The following is a 20,159-nucleotide window of genomic DNA, read 5'->3' on the forward strand; positions in this document are numbered from 1 at the left end:
CACTTAGAAATCATGGAGGAGTCTGAAATTTTCATCTTCGATGCACGTCCACTGTGAGAGATATAATCTAAAACAAAAAAAACAAACAAACAAACAAAAAAAAAATCCGGAAATCACAATGCATGATTTTTTAAATAATTTATTTGTATGTTACTGCTGCAAATAAGTATTTGAACACCTGTGAAAATCAGTGTTAATATTTGGTACAGTAGCCTTTGTTTGCAATTACAGAGGTCAAATGTTTCCTGTAGTTTTTCACCAGGTTTGCACACACTGCAGCAGGGATTTTGATCCACTCCTCTATACAGATCTTCTCTAGATCTTTCAGGTTTGGAGTTTCAGATGCCTCCAAAGATTTTCTATTGAGTTTAGGTCTGGAGACTGGCCAGGCCACTCCAGGACCTTGAAATGCTTCTTACGGAGCCCCACCTTAGTTGCCCTGGCTGTGTGTTTGGGGTCGTTGTCATGCTGGAAGACCCAGCTATGACCCATCTTCAATGCTCTTACTGAGGGAAGGAGGTTGTTTGCCAAAATCTCGCAATACATGACCCCATCCATCCTCCCTTCAATACAGTGCAGTTGTCCTGTCCCCTCTGCAGAAGAGCACCCCCAGAGTATGATGTTTCCACCCCCATGCTTCACGGTTGGGATGGTTTTCTTGGGGTTGTTCTCATCCTCTAAACATGGTAAATGGAGTTTATTCCAAAAAGCTCTATTCTGGTCTCATCTGACCACATGACCTTTTCCCATGCCTCCTCTGGATCATTCAGATGGTCACTAGTGAACTTCAAACGGGCCTGGACATGTGCTGGCTTGAGCAGGGGGACCTTGCTGCCCTGCAGGATTTTAAACATGACAGCATCATGTGTTACTAATGTAATCTTTGTGACTGTGGTCCCAGCTCTCTTCAGGTCATTGACCAGGTCCTCCTGTGTGGTTCTGAGCATTCTCAGAATCATCCTTACCCCACAAAGTGAGATCTTGCATGGAAAGCCAGACTGAGGGAGATTGACAGTCATCTTGTGTTTCTTCCACTTTCTAATAAATAATCATAACAGTTGTTGTCTTCTACCAAGCTGCTTGCCTGTTGTCCTGTAGTCCATTCCAGCCTTGTGCAGGTCTACAGTTTTGTCCCTGGTGTCCTTAGACAGCTCTTTGGTCTTGGCTATGGTGGACAGGATGGAGTGTGATTGATTGAGTGTGTGAACAGGTGTCTTTTATACAGGTAACAAGTTCAAACAGGTGCATTTAATACAGGTAAAGAGTGCAGAATAAGATGGCTTCTTAAAGAAAAATGAACAGGTCTGTGTGATCAGAATTCTTGCTGGTTGGTAGGTGATCAAATACTTATTTGCAGCAGTAATATACAAATAAATTCTAATAAAAAATGTAAAAAAAAAATCATACAATGTGATTTCCGGATTTTTTTTTTTTTTTTTAGATTATATGTCTCACAGTAGACATGCACCTAAGATGAAAATTTCAGACCCCTCCATGATTTCTAAGTGGGAGAACTTGCAAAATCGCAGGGTGTTCAAATACTTATTTTCCTCACTGTAAGTTGTGGGCAAAATGTATGATTTCTCTAAAAGGAATCTATAAGGCCAGAATTTGGATTTAATGGTGTAATTTCAGTAAAACAATTTTTTAAGAAAATGAATATTGGATTAAAACCATACATACTGCTAGAAAATGATGATACTTTGGGTTTTAAAGGATTGTTTAATTTCTGTGATTCAGGGCCTGATGACCCAGAGCTGAACTCACAGGCCTGGTGATTTTCCATGAAGTGGTCTCCTCACACCTGCATATTGCTGGAAAAATTATGTCATTAACAGCTGTTTTTATTGGTGTAAGATTTGCTAATTTTGGAAGGTCCCCCACTTGGGATGGAGACACTGACCCCTGAACTCTATAAAAATGATTGTCATCTTTTATGTATTCAAAGCACTCCTGGTGTTTTCTGTGTTGCAGGGACCCTGTGATACTGCTTCCTTTAGCTAGCAAAATAAAAACTGTTGCATTAGGACTTGATTCTCTCTAACTTTTCTGGACACTTTTAATAACATATTTTAAACAACTGATCACAGCTAAAACACTTAAGAGTCTCATTTGGTGATTTTGTGCAAAGTCTTTACTACACATAACATATTAATTTAAATTAAGTTCAAATTTTCCATCATGGTCCTTATTTATATCTCCACACTGGCCTGGGAATTCCTCGGGATCCCCAAGTCAGAGGTGGTCAATGTGGCCTGGGAAAGGGAAGTTTGGGGTCCCCTGCTGGAGCTGTTGCCCCCGCGACCCGAACCCGGAAAAGCAGTTGAAGATGAGTGAGTGGTTCCGATGTTTCTACATCATAACAATAATGCTCACCAGTGCTGGTCAGCAATGAGGACTCCTGTCAGCTGGACGTCATGAGAGCCCTTAGACTTGAATTTGCCTACTGTGGTTCGACCTTCCTTGATCATGTAGAGAAGCATCTCAGAAAGCTGTGGGTCCTCGTTTAGGTTCACCAGGTTTGGAAGACGGTTGTCCACTTTGAATGTGATACCTGCTTTCTAAAAACAACAGAGAAAAAAAAACAAAAACAAAAAACAGAAAACTAGGTTCCTCCCTGTATATAGTATATACTAAATAATTCCATTTTCTTGTAGTCTTTCAAACGTTTTCTGCAAAAATCTGTAACATAAACCAATGTTACTGATGGAACAGAGAAATATTTATTCCAGCTGTTTTTTCCAAACTCACATTACAAGCAAAGGTGCAATGGACACACACACACACACACAGTGAGGAAAATAAGTATTTGAACACCCTGCGATTTTGCAAGTTCTCCCACTTAGAAAACATGGAGGGGTCTGAAATTTTCATCTTAGGTGCATGTCCACTGTGAGAGACATAATCTAAAAAAAAATATCCGGAAATCACAATGTATGCTTTTTTTAATAATTTATTGTATGTTACTGCTGCAAATAAGCATTTGATCCCCTACCAACCAGCAAGAATTCTGGCTCACACAGACCTGTTAATTTTTCTTTAAGAAGCCCTCTTATTCTGCACTCTTTACCTGTATTAACTGCACCTGTTTGAACTTCTTACCTGTATAAAAGACACCTGTTCACACACTCAATCAATCACACTCCAACCTGTCCACCATAGCCAAGACCAAAGAGCTGTCTAAGGACACCAGGGACAAAACTGTAGACCTGCACAAGGCTGGGATGGACTACAGGACAACAAGCAAGCAGCTTGGTAGAAGACAACAACTGTTATGATTATTTATTAGAAAGTGGAAGAAATACAAGATGACTGTCAATCTCCCTCGGTCTGGGATTCCATGCAAGATCTCACTTTATGGGGTAAGGATGATTCTGAGAAAGCTCAGAACTACACAGGAGGACCTGGTCAATGACCTGAAGAGAGCTGGGACCACAGTCACAAAGATTACATTAGTAACACATGATGCTGTCATGGTTTAAAATCCTGCAGGGCAGCGAGGTCCCCCTGCTCAAGCCAGCACATGTCCAGGCCCGTTTGAAGTTCACCAGTGACCATCTGGATGATCCAGAGGAGGCATGGGAGAACGTCATGTGGTCAGATGAGACCAGAATAGAGCTTTTTGGAATCAACTCCACTTACCATGTTTAAAGGATGAGAACAACCCCAAGAAAACCATCCCAACCGTGAAGCATGGGGGTGGAAACATCATACTCTGGGGGTGCTCTTCTGCAAAAGGGACAGGACGACTGCACCGTATTGAAGGGAGGATGGATGGGGTCATGTATTGCGAGATTTTGGCAAACAACCGCCATCCCTCAGTAAGCGCATTAAAGATGGGTCATGGCTGGGTCTTCCAGCATGACAATGACCCCAAACACACAGCCAGGGCAACTAAGGGGGGCTCCCTAAGAAGCATTTCAATATCCTGGAGTGGCCTGGACAGTCCTGACCTGAACTCAATAGAAAATCTTTGGAGGGAGCTGAAACTCCAAACCTGAAAGATTTGGAGAAGATCTGTATGGAGGAGTGGACCAAAATCCCTGGTGCAGTGTGTGCAAACCTGGTGAAAAACTACAGGAAACGTTTGACCTCTGTAATTGCAAACAAAGGCTACTGTACCAAATATTAACATTGATTTTCACAGGTGTTCAAATACTTATTTGTAGCAGTAACATACAAATAAATTATTAAAAAAAAATCATACATTGTGATTTCCAGATTTTTTTTTTTTTTTTTTTTAGATTATGTCTCTCACAGTGGACATGCACCTAAGATGAAAATTTCAGACCCCTCCATGATTTCTAAGTGGGAGAACTTGCAAAATCGCAGGGTGTTCAAATGCTTATTTTCTTCAGTGTATATACACACACACACACACATATATATATATACATATACATATATATACATATACATATATATATACATATACATATATACACATATACATATACATATATACATACATATATATATATATACATATACACACACACACACACACACACACACATACATATATATATATATATATAAACAGTCATGCTCAGCACAGGTTACCTGCAACTCTTTGGTCTCTTCACGTTTGCGTATTTCTGCTTGTTCAAGCTTCTCTCTCCAAGCCCTGCCAAAAAAAATACAGAAATAAACAAATAAAATTCAATGTTCCTCTGTTCCTAATTTATGTTTCATGCACTTCTGGACTTTGACAGCGATAACATAAAATGGAAAGGAGAAACTACACAAAATTAATATAAATGTAAAGAATATGCAGCAAAAACAATGCCTACTTAAGGAGGCACACACCAGACAATGATGTAATATGATCATATGTTAACCCATGACAGCAGAGTATCACAGAAGACCCATGTAGCACATATGAGGACAACTCTCCACTCCTTAGAGAAAAGGAGGCTTTTATATTATTATTTATTTCAAGCATGTTCAAACATTTACATTTCACAGTACTGAAATGTAAATTGAACAGTTCATGCATGAGCTGGCAGGAGACTATACGTAGATACCAGTCATTCCAGGGGGTGTACAGTAGTGTTCAGAATAATAGTAGTGCTATGTGACTAAAAAGATTAATCCAGGTTTTGAGTATATTTCTTATTGTTACATGGGAAACAAGGTACCAGTAGATTTAGTAGATTCTCACAAATCCAACAAGACCAAGCATTCATGATATGCACACTCTTAAGGCTATGAAATTGGGCTATTAGTAAAGAAAAAAAAAAAAAAAAAAAAAAGCAGAAAAGGGGGTGTTCACAATAATAGTAGTGTGGCATTCAGTCAGTGAGTTTGTCAATTTTGTGGAACAAACAGGTGTGAATCAGGTGTCCCCTATTTAAAGATGAAGCCAGCACCTGTTGAACATGCTTTTCTCTTTGAAAGCCTGAGGAAAATGGGACGTTCAAGACCTTGTTCAGAAGAACAGCATAGTTTGATAAAAAGTTGATTGGAGAGGGGAAAACTTATTCGCAGGTGCAAAAAACTATAGGCTGCTCATCTACAATGATCTCCATTGCTTTAAAATGGAAAAAAAAAAAACAGACGCGTGGAAGAAAATGGAAAACAACCATCAAAATGGATAGAAGAATAACCAGAATGGCAAAGGCTCATCCATTGATCAGCTCCAGGATGATCAAAGACAGTCTGGAGTTACCTGTAAGTGCTGTGACAATTAGAAGACGCCTGTGTGAAGCTAATTTATTTGCAAGAATCCCCCGCAAAGTCCCTCTGTTAAATAAAAGACGTGCAGAAGAGGTTACAATTTGCCAAAGAACACATCAACTGGCCTAAAGAGAAATGGAGGAATATTTTGTGGACTGATGAATAAAAAGAATAAAAAAATAATTTTTCTTTTTGGGTCCAAGGGCCGCAGACAGTTTGTGAGACGACCCCCAAGCTCTGAATTCAAGCCACAGTTCACAGTGAAAACAGTGAAGCATGGTGGTGCAAGCATCATGATATGGGCATGTTTCTCCTACGATGGTGTTGGGCCTATATATCGCATACAGGTATCATGGATCAGTTTGGATATGTCAAAATACTTGAAGAGGTCATGTTGCCTTATGCTGAAGAGGACATGCTCTTGAAATGGGTGTTTCAACAAGACAATGACCCCAAGCACACTAGTAAACAGGCAAAATCTTGGTTCCAAACCAACAAAATTAATGCCTCGCAGATGTGAAGAAATCATGAAAAACTGTGGTTATACAACTAAATACTAGTTTAGTGATTCACAGGATTGCTAAAAAAGCAGTTTGAACATAATAGTTTTGAGTTTGTAGCGTCAACAGCAGATGCTACTCTTATTGTTAACACCCCCTTTTCTACTTTTTTTTTTTTACTAATAGCCCAATTTCATAGCCTTAAGAGTGCGCATATCATGAATGCTTGGTCTTGTTGGATTTGTGACAATCTACTGGTACCTTGTTTCCCATGTAACAATAAGAAATATACTCAAAACCTGGATTAATCTTTTTAGTCACATAGCACTACTATTATTCTGAACACTACTGTACATATTTCTTACAGCCAGCCTGCTCCCATTCATGGTCTCAAGAGTGGGATCATCCATGTACACCTCACCTCAATTAGTCATACGGAACGCTGATGCTTCTGATATGCATACTGCAGAGGGTGGACCTACAACACTGCGACATTTGGAAACCGGTGAGTGTGCCATGCATACAGATCTGCATCATCATGTGGAAATGCAGAGTGTTTCTCCTTTGCCTGTATTTAACAACTTGCTATAAACTATAATGAAATACAGCACAGGTCATACTGCAGAAGTTGTGAGCATGCTCAAACCCATGCAATACGGCACCATCATGACCAACAAATGGAACAAAATCCCATCAATTACAATGTATACACTCTGATATGGCATGAGTTTCTGTACACACCTGCTGTAACAAATTCCAATCGTATCATTGTGTAATTTTCAGCCAGGTTTAGTGGTAAGAAAAAGTGCATCAATTACATGTTCAACAAGGCCCAAAACATCCCATCTTGTATGAAAACATTTGAAATAAATAACATCTAAAAAGCTGATCACTTCGAATTGCGACTCTCAAGTGATCGACTATTTTTGTTCTGTGTTCTTAGGAGAGGCTTGAATTTCCAACTTGTACAAATCGATCAAATTTGATTTGCCCATTTTTTTAAAAATTTACATTATCACATTCAACAAGATAAACATGGACCATTTAAATATAAGAAAGTATGCTATGGTGTTAAATTAAAAAATTCCATTAATAATAAGTGACATGAATGCAAACAAAATACCTACATATGTAAGGAATACGGTGGGTTAGATTACATGCTAAATACTACCCCCCCCCCCCTTTTTTTAAATGTGCAACCTAATGACAAATTTCACTTTAATCCTCTCAAAAATCAAACTGATAATTTCTAAACTGCCAGGTCAAATTAATAAAGAAAAAGAATAAAAACAAAAACGCTACTCTCGGTAACACACTGACCGGTTAGCCTCCATCATTTCTCTCTCTTGCTGGTAGAGTTTATTCTTTAAAGTGGTGATCTCCTGCTGGAAGAGTCGGACCCTCTCTGGTTCGATACCCTGAGAGCTCATCTGGGCTGCTCGCAGCTTTTCCACCTCTGCCTTGAGCTCTAAAATGAAAAAGTCCAAAAGGTTATTAGTGTAGACAAAATATTAGACACTAAATTAAACAAACACCACTAAATCAGTAGCTTCATAAAATAAGAATATGACCATAAGATTCCTCAGACATGATTTGCTGTATTTCAAAAACTGACTTTAACAGAAGCTACAAAACACTTGGAATGAATGAGCTTCTCAGTGAGGTGGCTTATTAAAGTCAATTTATTGGGCAACACAGACCTGATGTGTGAATATTCCAGTTATACAGAGCAACCAGTTCACACTGACAGCTAACGCGTCAGAAAACGTCAGCAACAGCGCCCCTTAGTGTTTAAAATGTCAAACAGCAGTCAGATCATCTTATGAAAAATAATACTTGCATGACAGTTAGCTGCCATGTGCAGCTGACAGTGCATAAATATGGCCTGGAGGCAAGGTTAGGGCCAGGCCTTAAACTGAACAGAATAGTGCACAGGCTAGTTATGGATGGAGAGACAGGAGGGGTACAGGGAGGAGAAGGAGACTAAAAACATGAGACATAGATAAGAAGACAGACACACAGACACGCACGCACGCACGCACACGCACACACACACACACACACACACACACACACACACCGAAGACTGAGATTAACCAATCACACAACAGGGAAAGAGCCATACAGAAATCATAGTGGATGCTGATCCATAACACTATTCACATACATAACAGTAACATGATCACAAAATGTTGCACATTACTGTAATACCAGCACTATTGCTTTAAAAAAATAAATAAATAAATAAACACTTGCTACACACATGTAACTTTGACACTGTCCCAAAAGTTACCTTTCTTTGCCAGCATGGAAATGAAAATCCTGAACATTTTTCTCTTTATAATCAGGCAATTGGACAGGGACCATTTTTTTCACCTCTCTACACCAAAATGGGGTTGAAATTAGATAATCAAGAATATACTTGTGTCAGAAAGGGCATCCGGCATAAAACTTGTGCCAAATCAACATGCGGGTCTACCTCAGATTTGCTCTGGCGACCTCGAGTGCAAACAATGGAGCAGCCAAAGAGACTTACTTTTATGCTTGTCGTGCAGACTTGCACACAGTCCCTTCATTTTCAGAGTAATTGAACAAAGTACTGTAAATGTAAGAATTTTTTTTTACGCAAATCATATTTTAAGGTGGGGTGAGAAGCTCGGTCATCTATGAGGAGCTCGGAGTAGAGCTGCGGCTCCTTTGCAGTGATAGTCGCCAGCTGAGGTGGTTTGGGCATCTGGTAAGAATGCCCCCTGGGCACCTCCCTAGGGAGGTGTTCCAGGCACATCCATCTGGAAGGAGACCCCGGGGAAGACCCAGGACTAGGTGGAGAGATTATATCTCCACACTGGCCTGGGAATACCTCGGTATTCCCCAAGCCAGCAGGTGGGGTCCCCTGCTGGAGCTGTTGCCCCTGCAGCCTAATCTCAGATAAGCAGTTGAAGATGAGATGATAACTCACGTTTTTTTTTTTGTTTTGTCTGCCACTTTCCTTTAAACAAGTTGGGGGAAAGATACATGAACACTTCCAAGCTGCTGATGTTTATTGGATTTCATTTGCATCATTCATTAAGAAATCCAAACAGTGTGATGCTCTACAGCAAATCTGTTTGGAGTAGGCAGGTCTCAGAAACTGTCTCTAGTTAGAGAAGACATCAAGACAAACTCTGAAGGAGTTATAGATTTTTTTTTTGTCTGTGACTGGCTGAACCACATGGTACAACTTATGCGTATTACACCATGAGTCACAGCTTCATGATGGGTGAAACAGAGAAGGATTTGCATCCAAGAAAACAGAACAAGTGCAGCATCAAGTTTCTCATGTGCCTTTTGGCAATTCACAGCTGAAATTTCACATCTTGTTCAGAAAATCCATGTCACCCACCAAAACGTTTATCAAAGGACACAATGGCCTATTTTACATGTACAGCAACAAAAAAGTTTCAGATTTTAATAATTTCCCCTCAGACTGAAAACTTCCTGTCAGAACCTGGATAATCTTGTAGACCCTGTATGTCATGTTCAAAGTCAAGTCAACCACCTCGCTGTCAGGATCTGCATCACATCTGAGCCAAGTGACTGCTGAAGCCAAAAATCTGTGTAACAGCTGCTACTTGCTGGCTTCAAGAAATGCATTTGCCTTCATTTACCTCACAAAAGGTGACTCAAATTAAAATGAGTCCAGAGTCATATCAAATTCATCTTGTATGTAGGCTTAGTGACTATGATATTTAGAGCATCTGACCTCTGATCAGCTTGGCACTGGTGTCCTCATTGACCTTGGCCACATTGATAATCATGCGAGCCTGTTGGGCGTAGCGCAGGGTACTCAGGCTTTCCTCTACGCTGCTGTCTGCAGGGCTCAATGTGGCAATCATGGCCGTCTTAGAGTTGCCACCAAGGCTCTCTCTCAATAACCTGCATTTAAAAAAGAAATATTAGTCAAAGGAGCTGGTCATCAATTTGGGAATTCTAGAATACAGAAATTTCAGACAATGGCCTGGCACTTCCAGCATAATCAGTAAAACTAAATACGTACAAGAGATATAGTGCAGAAACAAACCAACTACTTTTTGTTAATTATGTCATTGTTTTGTCACTGGAGACAATTTTTGTGCCCCCAGATTACTTTAAAATAAACAGTGAAAATCTGTACACAAATTTCCTTCTTCCAATAAGTTCATACACAAAGTACAATTTTGGTGTACTATATTGAACTGCAGCCAATTTTTGCACATATTTCATAATAGCTGCACATGTACAAGCATGCTGCTCTCTCACCATGTGAGGACAGACTCTCTGTAAGGTATGAAGACCTTCGTCCTGGTCAGTGCCTGTTCCGACAGGGCAGAGATGACCTTTCCAAGGGTGAGCAGGGACTTGTTGATGCTAGCACCTTCCTACAGTGACACAAGATTCACAGAAAGTAGCCTTGTTTTTGACAAAACAAACATAGCTTGAATGTACACGATATCTTTGACTTTTCAAAAATTAAGGGTTGATGCAAATTTCAACATCAGGATCTAACAGAAACTGTACCTTTGTGACATTTTCTAGAAGTCAATGTCAACTTTATTTATATAGCACATTTACAATGCCAATGGCCCCCCAAAGTGCTTTACAGTAAAATAGGCACAACAATAAAAATAATAAAAAGCAATAAAAACAACAATAATACAGTGAAATAAAACAGATAAAGGACCCAATAAAAGTGGTTTTACTCAGCCAAAGGCCAAGGTGAACAAGTGAGACTTGAGAAGTGTTTTAAAACTGGAAAGGCTATTCACAGTCCGCACCATGAAAGGTAGCACTTTCCACAAAATGGGAGCCTCAACTGCAAAAACTCAAATTCAAATGTATTAATTTATATAGTGCCAATTCACGATAAAATCGTCTCAAGGTGCTTCACACAAAAAACAATTAAAAATTTAAAACACAATAAAAAACGACTATAAAAGAAAGACAACCATAAAAGAATACAAGAATAAAAATACTTCATAATACTAATGATAAAACAGAGAAAACAAATGAGTCTTTAAACGACTTAAAACTCTCCACAGTATCCGACTGCCGAATGTGTGCTGGGAGATCGTTCCACAGAGCTGGGGCACGGTAGGAGAAAGCTCTGTGACCGGCAGACTTTTTATTCACCCTGGGAACACACAGAAGTCCTGCACCCTGAGAACGCAGGGCCCGAGCTGGTACATAAGGGCTTACCAGGTCAGCCAGATAGGGAGGTGCAAGTCCATGAACGATTTTATAAACTAATAACAGTACTTTAAAATCTGATCTTGCAGGAACAGGAAGCCAGTGCAGGGATGCCATAACGGGTTTAATTTGGTCAAACTTTCTGCTTTGTGTCAAAAGCCTGGCAGCAGCGTTTTGAACTAGTTGAAGACCCCTAATCCTGGACTGCGGTAAACCAGAAAATAGAGCATTACAATAGTCCAATCTAGAAGAGACAAATGCATGAATCAAAGTCTCAGCATCAGCCATAGACAGGATGGGACGAATCTTCGCTATATTTTATAAATGGAAGAAAGCAGTCCTCGTAATGTCTCTAATGTGGAGATCAAAGGACAACGTAGGATTAAAAATTACTCCAAGGTTCCTCACTTTATCCGTATGATGTATAACACACGGACCTAAGCTAAGTGCTAGCTGATCATATTTATGCCGATACCTTGCTGGACCAAGAACGATAACTTCAGTCTTATCAGAATTTAAAAGTAGGAAGTTATTAGACATCCAACTTCTTACTGATGCAAGGTAATCTTCCAAAGATTTTATATGAGTGAGATTACCAGCAGTTATTGGCATATACAATTGAGTGTCATCAGCATAGCAATGAAAGGAAATCCCAAAGCGCCGCAGTATATTCCCAAGAGATGCTACATAAAGGGAAAAAAGCAGGGGGCCTAAAAAGGATCCCTGAGGAACCCCAAACTTCATGTCCCTACAATCAGAGGAGATGCCATTACACAATACGTAGTAAGAGCGACTGGACAGGTATGACGTCAACCAGGCAAGAGCAGTTCCAGTAATCCCAAAGTGATTTTCCAGCCTATTGAGTAAAATATGATGATCCACAGTATCAAACGCAGCACTAAGATTCAGCAGCACCAAGACTGTAGTGGTATCTGAGTCCATTGCTCGCAAAAAGTCATTCACTACTTTAGTAAGTGCTGTCTCTGTGGAGTGATATTTTCTAAAAGCAGACTGCAGTGGCTCAAAAAGATTATTCTCAGTGAGGTAGTCCACAAGCTGTCGCGAAACCACTTTTTCCAGGATTTTAGAACAAAATGATAAATTAGATATCGGTCTATAATTCTTCAATACACTAGGGTCGAGATTGGATTTCTTAAGTAATGGTTTGATCACTGCAGACTTGAAACATTTAGGAACAGATCCAGAAGTTAATGAGAGATTTATAATTTCCAGCTCAGTCGGTCCAAGAATGGGCCACAGGTCCTTAAATAGTTTTGTTGGTATAGCATCAAGTAAACAAGATGTACTTTTTGTAGACGTCATGAGCTTTGTCAGCGCGCCAAGTGAGATACCATCAAAATCTGTAAATCTGGGGTAACACCTCAGTGGGCGCATCCACCTCCATAGCAGTATGCAGTGGTTGGACCAAAGCCTGCTGAGATATGCTCAACCTAATATCCTCAATTTTCTTCTCAAAATAGTCCAAGAAATCCTGTGCTGAAAAGGGAAAGTGAATAACAGGTGGCTGTCCATGAATGAGAAATGCCACAGTTTCAAACAAAACCTTTGCGTTATGCTTGTTTTTATTGATCAAATCAGAATAATAGACACACTTTGTAGCCAGTAGTGCATGCTTATTATCTAAGACAGCATCATGCCATGCAAAGTGGAACACCTCTCGTTTGGAACTACGCCATTTCCGTTCCAACACTCTAGCCTTCTGCCTAAGGTCATGCAAATAACTGTTGAACCAAGGTGTCTGTGCCTTGGGAAGGCATGACCTTAATAGAGGAGGCGCAGTCTTATCGAGTGTGGTTTTTAGCACTAAATTCAGGCTATCCGCAAGGCTGTCTACCGAGTGAAAATTCATCAAGCTTGAAGTCAAGATTTCTGGTAGTCTCACTTTGAGTTCAGTCAAAGTTGAAGGTTTAATACGTCGCCGCAATAATAGGCAAGGTTGTTGCTCCACTAAACGCGGCAGCGTAAAGGTAAACCTAATAAGCGAGTGGTCAGAGACCGCAGATGCAAGAGGCAGGATGTCGATATTTGTGATAGCAAGGCCACGTGCAAGAACCAAATCCAGAGTATTACCACTGATATGCATTGAACCATGAATGAACTGCTGAAATCCTAGTGCTTCCCTGATTTCCATAAATGATTTACCAAGGGGATCAGAGGGCTTATTTATATGAATGTTAAAGTCACCAATAATCAAAATATTGTCTACACTAGTTGAAAGACAAGAGATGAACGCGCCAAATTCATCTAAAAAAATCAGAATATGGGCCAGGAGGCCTATAGACAGTGACAATATAACATAGCTGATTTCCAGTTTTATGACCTTGACAGCTCGACCTCCCTTAGTTTTTAGGAAGGATCGAGGAACGTACAGAAGCATCTGATTCACCGACCTATGGGGTGTGGAAGGCTGTGACGTGACTTGTAGCACAGCAAGATATAATGCATTACCAGTATGTTAGGTTTACTCCATCAGTAACCAGTATCAACCCCATTTCTCCATCCAACAAATTAAATTACACTTTCCAAACTACACGACTTAAAAAAAAAAAAGCATCTTTGTGAAGGCACTGCTGAAGAAATTTTGAATGTAATTCTGATAGTCTCTTGGTCAGAGTCTTTTGTGGTTGGACAAAGAGATGGTTGACCTTTGACAAGATACTTTATTGTCATCCATGCATTACAGCACAATGAAATTCTTACTTTGTGCACTCCACTCAATGAACATGGGGTTAGGGGTAAAAAGACTTCAATAGCAAAAATAATAAATATATATTGTATTTAAAAAAAAAAGTCTGTCAATGACAAGCATGAGGATTTCTCTGCTCCAGATGGCACTGGAGGGAGTGGTAGTGGCTGAAGTCAAATGACTAATCTCACTGCCTGTAAGAATAAGTTGTCCCTTAGCCTGAAGGTCCTGGCAGCCACACTCTGGTACCGCTTGCCAGATTTCATCAGGCTGAAGAATTTGTGAATGGGATGGGTGGGCTCATGTATGACATTCCTGGCTCATTTAAGCACCCTCATGTCATACAGGTCCAGCAGTGATAGCAGATCCACACTGACCTGCTGGGCAAGCCCCACCACTTTCTGCAAGCCCCTCCTGTCCTGTTCTGCACTGTTACCACACCACACAGCTATGCAGCAGGTGCTAACCTGCTGGTTGGTCTTGGTATTACAGTACTTATCTTGAAACCTGTCAGTACCATCACAAGTATAAAATTTAAATAGTATGTAAGTTATCATAATTTTATCATGTGAAACTGTTCAACCTTGAGAGATGAATGTGCTCTCCAAGTGCCCATCCAGCAATTTATGTGTAGACAAATTTCTATTTGCTGCAGCTGTATCTGAATGAATAATTATAACCTCCGCCAACAGGGTTGGGCAGAGGTTATGGTTTCACCCAATGGTTTGTCTGTTTGTGAACAGCCTGTAACCCACAATTTTTCATATATTATGACAATTAAAAAAAAACTTGGAAAATTGGACAAATCACTATCCTTTAACATTGAAGAAAATTCAAAAATTCATAACTCTTTCAAAATAGATCAAATTTCTTTCATATTTGTCACCAGTTTTGCAGGATGGTATCCTTTATCGACTGACAAGGTTTCATCTGGCTCTGATTTGGATTACAGATTTTATGGCCATTTAAATTTAACATTTAAAACCCCATTAAATGTATATTTTACATTACATCTTAAACAAACATGCCCCAATCACTCTCATATTTCAAAGTGAGTGACAGTTGCCTGACAAAGTTTAAACCAGATCTGATCTGGATTGTGGACATTTGACAAGTGACAAAGCGACAAAGTTTTTTTTATTCGGCACACAAAATATTCAAATAGAAAAAAAATGAACAATTCCACAAACAAACGCAGACAAAACTAGTGAGTCCGAAAGGGTGTGGGCTGAAGCAAAGCTTATTAGCGCCCACCCCTGCTAGTACAAGTCCAACAATTCTAATCAGTCATATTTACATAAATACAAATTCACTACTACATGTCGACACACAGACATACTATTCACTTATAATTATATTTATATAGTACCAGATCACAAGAAAGTCGAATCAAGGCACTTTACGCCAGTAAGGACTAACCTTACCAACCCCCAGAGCAAGCACTAGGCAACTGTGGTGAGGAAAAACTCCCTATAAGGAAGAAACCTCAAGCAGACCAGGCTCTTGGGGGTGACCCTCTGCTTGGGCTGTGCCATATATACCTATATACATACGTATATACTTTACAAACATAAATATATACATACATATACACAGTCACTTATATACATATAAACCTACCCATATCTATATATCTACATACGCATATACATACCCACACATTCAAATATACAATAAGTCCCACTTATAAATTGAACATTCCATATAAATCAAATTATATTTGCTTCTTTATGATACTTAGACATAATGTTCTTTTTGAGTAGTTTCTTAAATCTTACTAAGGTACTACTCATTCTAACCTCTGTTGAACATTTGTTCCATTTCCTCACCCCAACCACAGACACACAAAAACCCTTTACATTTGTTCTTACTGGTGGTTTCATAAAAATTGCACAACCTCTTCAACTATATCTGGATTCCCTCAATCGGAACAGACTCTGGACATGTCTCGGTAAGGCTTGGTTTTTCGCTCGAAATAAATTGTAATTGAATTGTAATGTAATCGACCAAATCTATGAATTTTAATAAATTTAAAGACAAATAGAGAATGAGTTGGTTCACGATATTGTTAATTGCAGATGATTCGTATGGCTCGTTTTTGCAAAAGGAATATTGGATTGGTATTTGATATGTAAGTGTTTTCCCATGACTCAACACAATATGTCATATATGGTACCATCAGAGAATGATATAAAGTACGTAACCCTTCTTGCGGCAGTAGGTCTTTGGCTTTATACAAAATGGCTATAGTTTTTGACAATTTTGATTTCACATAATTTATATGTGGTTTCCAGCTAAGTTTATTATCAATTATAACACCTAAAAATTTATTCTCTGTTACTAACTCAATTTCCTTATTGTTTATAGTTAAATTTTTACATTTGGGTGCCTGTTTATTTCCAAATATAATACATTTAGTTTTCCCAAGGTTGAGTGACAACTTATTAGCGTCAAACCAAACCTTAAATTTTTCCAGTTCTTTCTCCACTATGTCCAGAAGCTGTTCAAGATTTTCACCGCTACAGAACACAGTTGTATCATCCGCAAAAAGGACACATCTCAGTGAACTCGACACCCAACTTATATCATTTATATAGATTATAAACAACAAAGGACCCAGCACTGAGCCCTGCGGCACCCCACATGTGACATCCCTGAGTTCAGAATTTGTATTATTGAATTGAACATACTGAAATCTGCCTTGTAAATAACTAGCTATCCATTCATATGCCAGACCTCTGATTCCATATTTCTGCAGTTTAATTAATAGTATTCCATGGTTAATTGTGTCAAACGCTTTCTGTAAATCAAAAAAAAACAACAAAAAAAAAAACACCTATTGTGTATTGTTTATTGTCAACTGCAGTTGCTATACTTTCCACAAAGTCCATCAAAGCATGTGATGCAGTTCGAGACCTTCTGAATCCATATTGTTCTTCACAAATGATGTTATGCTTCAGTAAATAAGCAAATATTTTTTCCAAAATTTTGGAAAATTGTGGCAGGAGTGATATAGGTCTATAATTAGAAAATGTGTGTTTGTCACCAGTTTTAAACAGAGGAATTACTTTGGCTATTTTCATTTGAGAAGGAAATTTACCAGTACTTAGTGACATATTGCAAATATAATTGAACAGTTTTACTATACAATCAATAACTTTTTTTAATAAAGCCAAATTATTAAAATCAGTCGATTTCTTACTTTTTGAACCATGAACCAGATCAAATATTTCCCTTTCATGAGTACCACCAATGAACATTGAAACAGATTTGTTAAACGTTGAATTATTTACCCAGACGTTATTAGTTGATGAGTCAATTTTACTGGCAATATTTTTACCCACATTAACGAAGTATTCATTAAAGTGTTCAGCAATAGACTCGTCGTTATCAATCGTGATGTAGTTGTTACTCTGAAAAAATGAAGGATAATCTCTAGTTACTCTATTCTTTTTTTACTATTTCATTTAATATGTTCCATGTGTTTTTGATGTTATTTCTATTTTTGACAAGTAACTCATAATATATTTTTTTACTGAGTCTCATGATATTGATTAACTTATTCTTATATGTTTTATACTTACTTTCAGCTTCCTTAGTTCGCAGTTTTATGAACTGTTTATATAGTACGTTTTTCTTTTTACATGCCCTCTGAAGCCCCTTAGTTATCCATGGTTTGTTGCTATATTGATTTCTATATATTTTGTCAACAAATGGACAGTGTTTATTATACAAACTGGAAAAAAATGGAAATGAAAGCATCATATGACCTGTCAACATCATCAACAAAAACATCTGACCTATTCTGACTTGATAAATCCTCCCTTAAATTATCAATTGTTTCAGGTGTTACTTTTCTACTCATGAATTTGATATTGCTTTGATACATACAACAACCCTCCAATGCAAAGACTGAGAAAACTGGCAAGTGATCACTGATATCACTGACCAGTAGTCCCCCACTAAGATTACCGGATATAACGTTAGTTAAAATATTGTCAATGAGAGTTGTTGAGTCCATAGTTATTCTGCTACGATGAATGATGGTTGGAAACAGTCCTAAACAGTACAAGGTGTTTATAAATGAGGTAATTTGTGGATGATTGTGAGGGTTTAAAAAATCTATATTGAAATCTCCACAGACAAATAAATGCTTATTTCTGTTGATTTTGTTGTACATTCCTAAGATAATGTCTTCAAAGTTGTCAATATTTGACCCAGGAGCTCTGTAAATGCAACTAACAACTATGTTTTTGGAGTTTATAGATGTAATTTCTATGGTAACACATTCCATGATGTTGTCCACTGTAAATGACATGTTGTTAATGAGTTTACAGTTATAATCTGACCTTACAAACAATGCAACGCCTCCGACCCTTCTCGTCTGCCTATTAACCAGGAACAATTCATAACCATCAAGATATACCAGATCTTTATTATCCTCAATTAACCATGTTTCTGAAATTGCAATAACTGAAAAACGTTTTTTGGATGTTCTCATTAATAGTGGACAGATTACGAGAAAGACTTCTGCTGTTGAAATGTATAATTGAATCTTCATCATTGATTTTATAATTTTTGAATTGTTCTTCTGTAAAATATTTGCACTGTCTCACAATATTCTCACTGAAAAAGGTATCAGGATCATTTTCAGATTCGAAGGGGTGGTTAGCAGAGCTATTATAATTAAATGTATCTAGACAGAGCTCCTGGGCAGAAATAAACGGATCATTATCCTTAGTCATTATGTCTCTCTTTTCTCCGGGTGTAGATGATGTGGATGAGTGGGTTGCTCCAGTCTGCATCATGGTGCTGTGATGTGTTTGAGTCCTCATACCTATTGTTCATATTTGTCCAGCTCCTCGATGTTCCTTATTGCCATAACCTTTGCTTGTTCTGGTGATCCGTTCAGTTTGATGAATATTTTACAGTTTGAAGTCCATGTATGCTGGATTTTTCCCTGTTTCTTTAAGAAGCGTGCTTTCCTGGCGATGTCGGCATTCCGTTTGGTGAGATGTTCATTGATGAATACATTTGTCCCTTTCAGTTTTCTTCCTTGTTTTAACAGTGCTGTTTTGTGTTTTCTGTTGATGAATCTCATGATGACGGTTCGTTTATCACCATCATTTCTCCGGGGCAGAGGGTGGCACGCTTCAATGTTATTTAAATCCATTTCTATACCTTTAGATAGGAGGAAATCAACAACCTGTTTTTCCACAGAGCTGACCTCCTGTTCACTGGGATCCCCTCCGCTCTCATCTGTTACCACCCGTGCGTAGGACCGTGGTTTGATGTGAAGACCTGTGATGATGACATCGTTAATTCTGGTGTACTGCTCCAATTCAGCCACTCTATTTTCCAGCTGCACCAGATGCCGGTCTTTCTCGGCGCTCTGGAGCCGTAATGCCTTCACCTCCTCCACCAGATCCATGATTGATTTCTGTTGCTGCTTCACAACAGAAATCTCCTCTGATAGAAAGTCCAGAGATTTTTTAATATCGTCACCTTCCTCCGCTGTCAGAACCTTCTTAGGCCCCATGGTCGGCTTATGGGCAGCTTGACGATCGCCGATGTTAACAGCCTGCGTTGTTTGTCACTGGGATGGATCTGCACTGCACTGGTGCCGCGCGGCCTCGGTGTTTCCGCGCTGATGGATCCACGGTGGCTGCACGAGGCCTCGGGGAAGCGGCACTCGTGACGCGCGGCTTTAATGACGCAGCGCGCGGCCTCAGTGAATTCACCACGTTGGGCGGGCCTCAGACGTTGTTGCTGTCCAGTCGCGGGGCTAAGTTGCCGGTTGAGGTGGTATTCCCACTGTCCGGGTTGGCAAACACCGGCGTGGCAGATGGCAACTACAAACACCACCTCAGAAAACTCGGGTACAAACTTTTTGCAGCTCGCTCTGATGACACGCAGCTCTGAGAGAGTGACGACACGCAGCTCTCTAGAATTTAATATTGAAAAACCCATTTGGTGTACATTTTCCATTATATCACAAACAAAAGTGTTTCAATCACTCTCATTTTTCTGTTTTGGATTTACCTACACCACCCAAATTGGATGGAGGT

General features: G+C 39.2%; 1 protein-coding gene across 1 annotated transcript in view; it reads right to left on the reverse strand.

Annotated features, from left to right (window-relative positions):
- The window catches only part of kif14 (kinesin family member 14), an 83,769-nt gene that overhangs the window by 42,911 nt on the left and 20,699 nt on the right, over positions 1-20,159 (reverse strand). Inside the window, exons 9-13 of the mRNA XM_034180008.1 lie at positions 10,458-10,576; positions 9,922-10,094; positions 7,500-7,647; positions 4,564-4,627; positions 2,377-2,561 (exon numbers count right to left, since the gene is read on the reverse strand). Of these exons, the coding sequence (XP_034035899.1) occupies positions 2,377-2,561; positions 4,564-4,627; positions 7,500-7,647; positions 9,922-10,094; positions 10,458-10,576 (689 nt within the window). The remainder of the gene's footprint in view (positions 1-2,376; positions 2,562-4,563; positions 4,628-7,499; positions 7,648-9,921; positions 10,095-10,457; positions 10,577-20,159) is intronic.

The sequence above is a fragment of the Thalassophryne amazonica genome, chromosome 10 (genome assembly GCF_902500255.1).
Source record: "Thalassophryne amazonica chromosome 10, fThaAma1.1, whole genome shotgun sequence".
NCBI lineage: Eukaryota > Metazoa > Chordata > Actinopteri > Batrachoidiformes > Batrachoididae > Thalassophryne > Thalassophryne amazonica.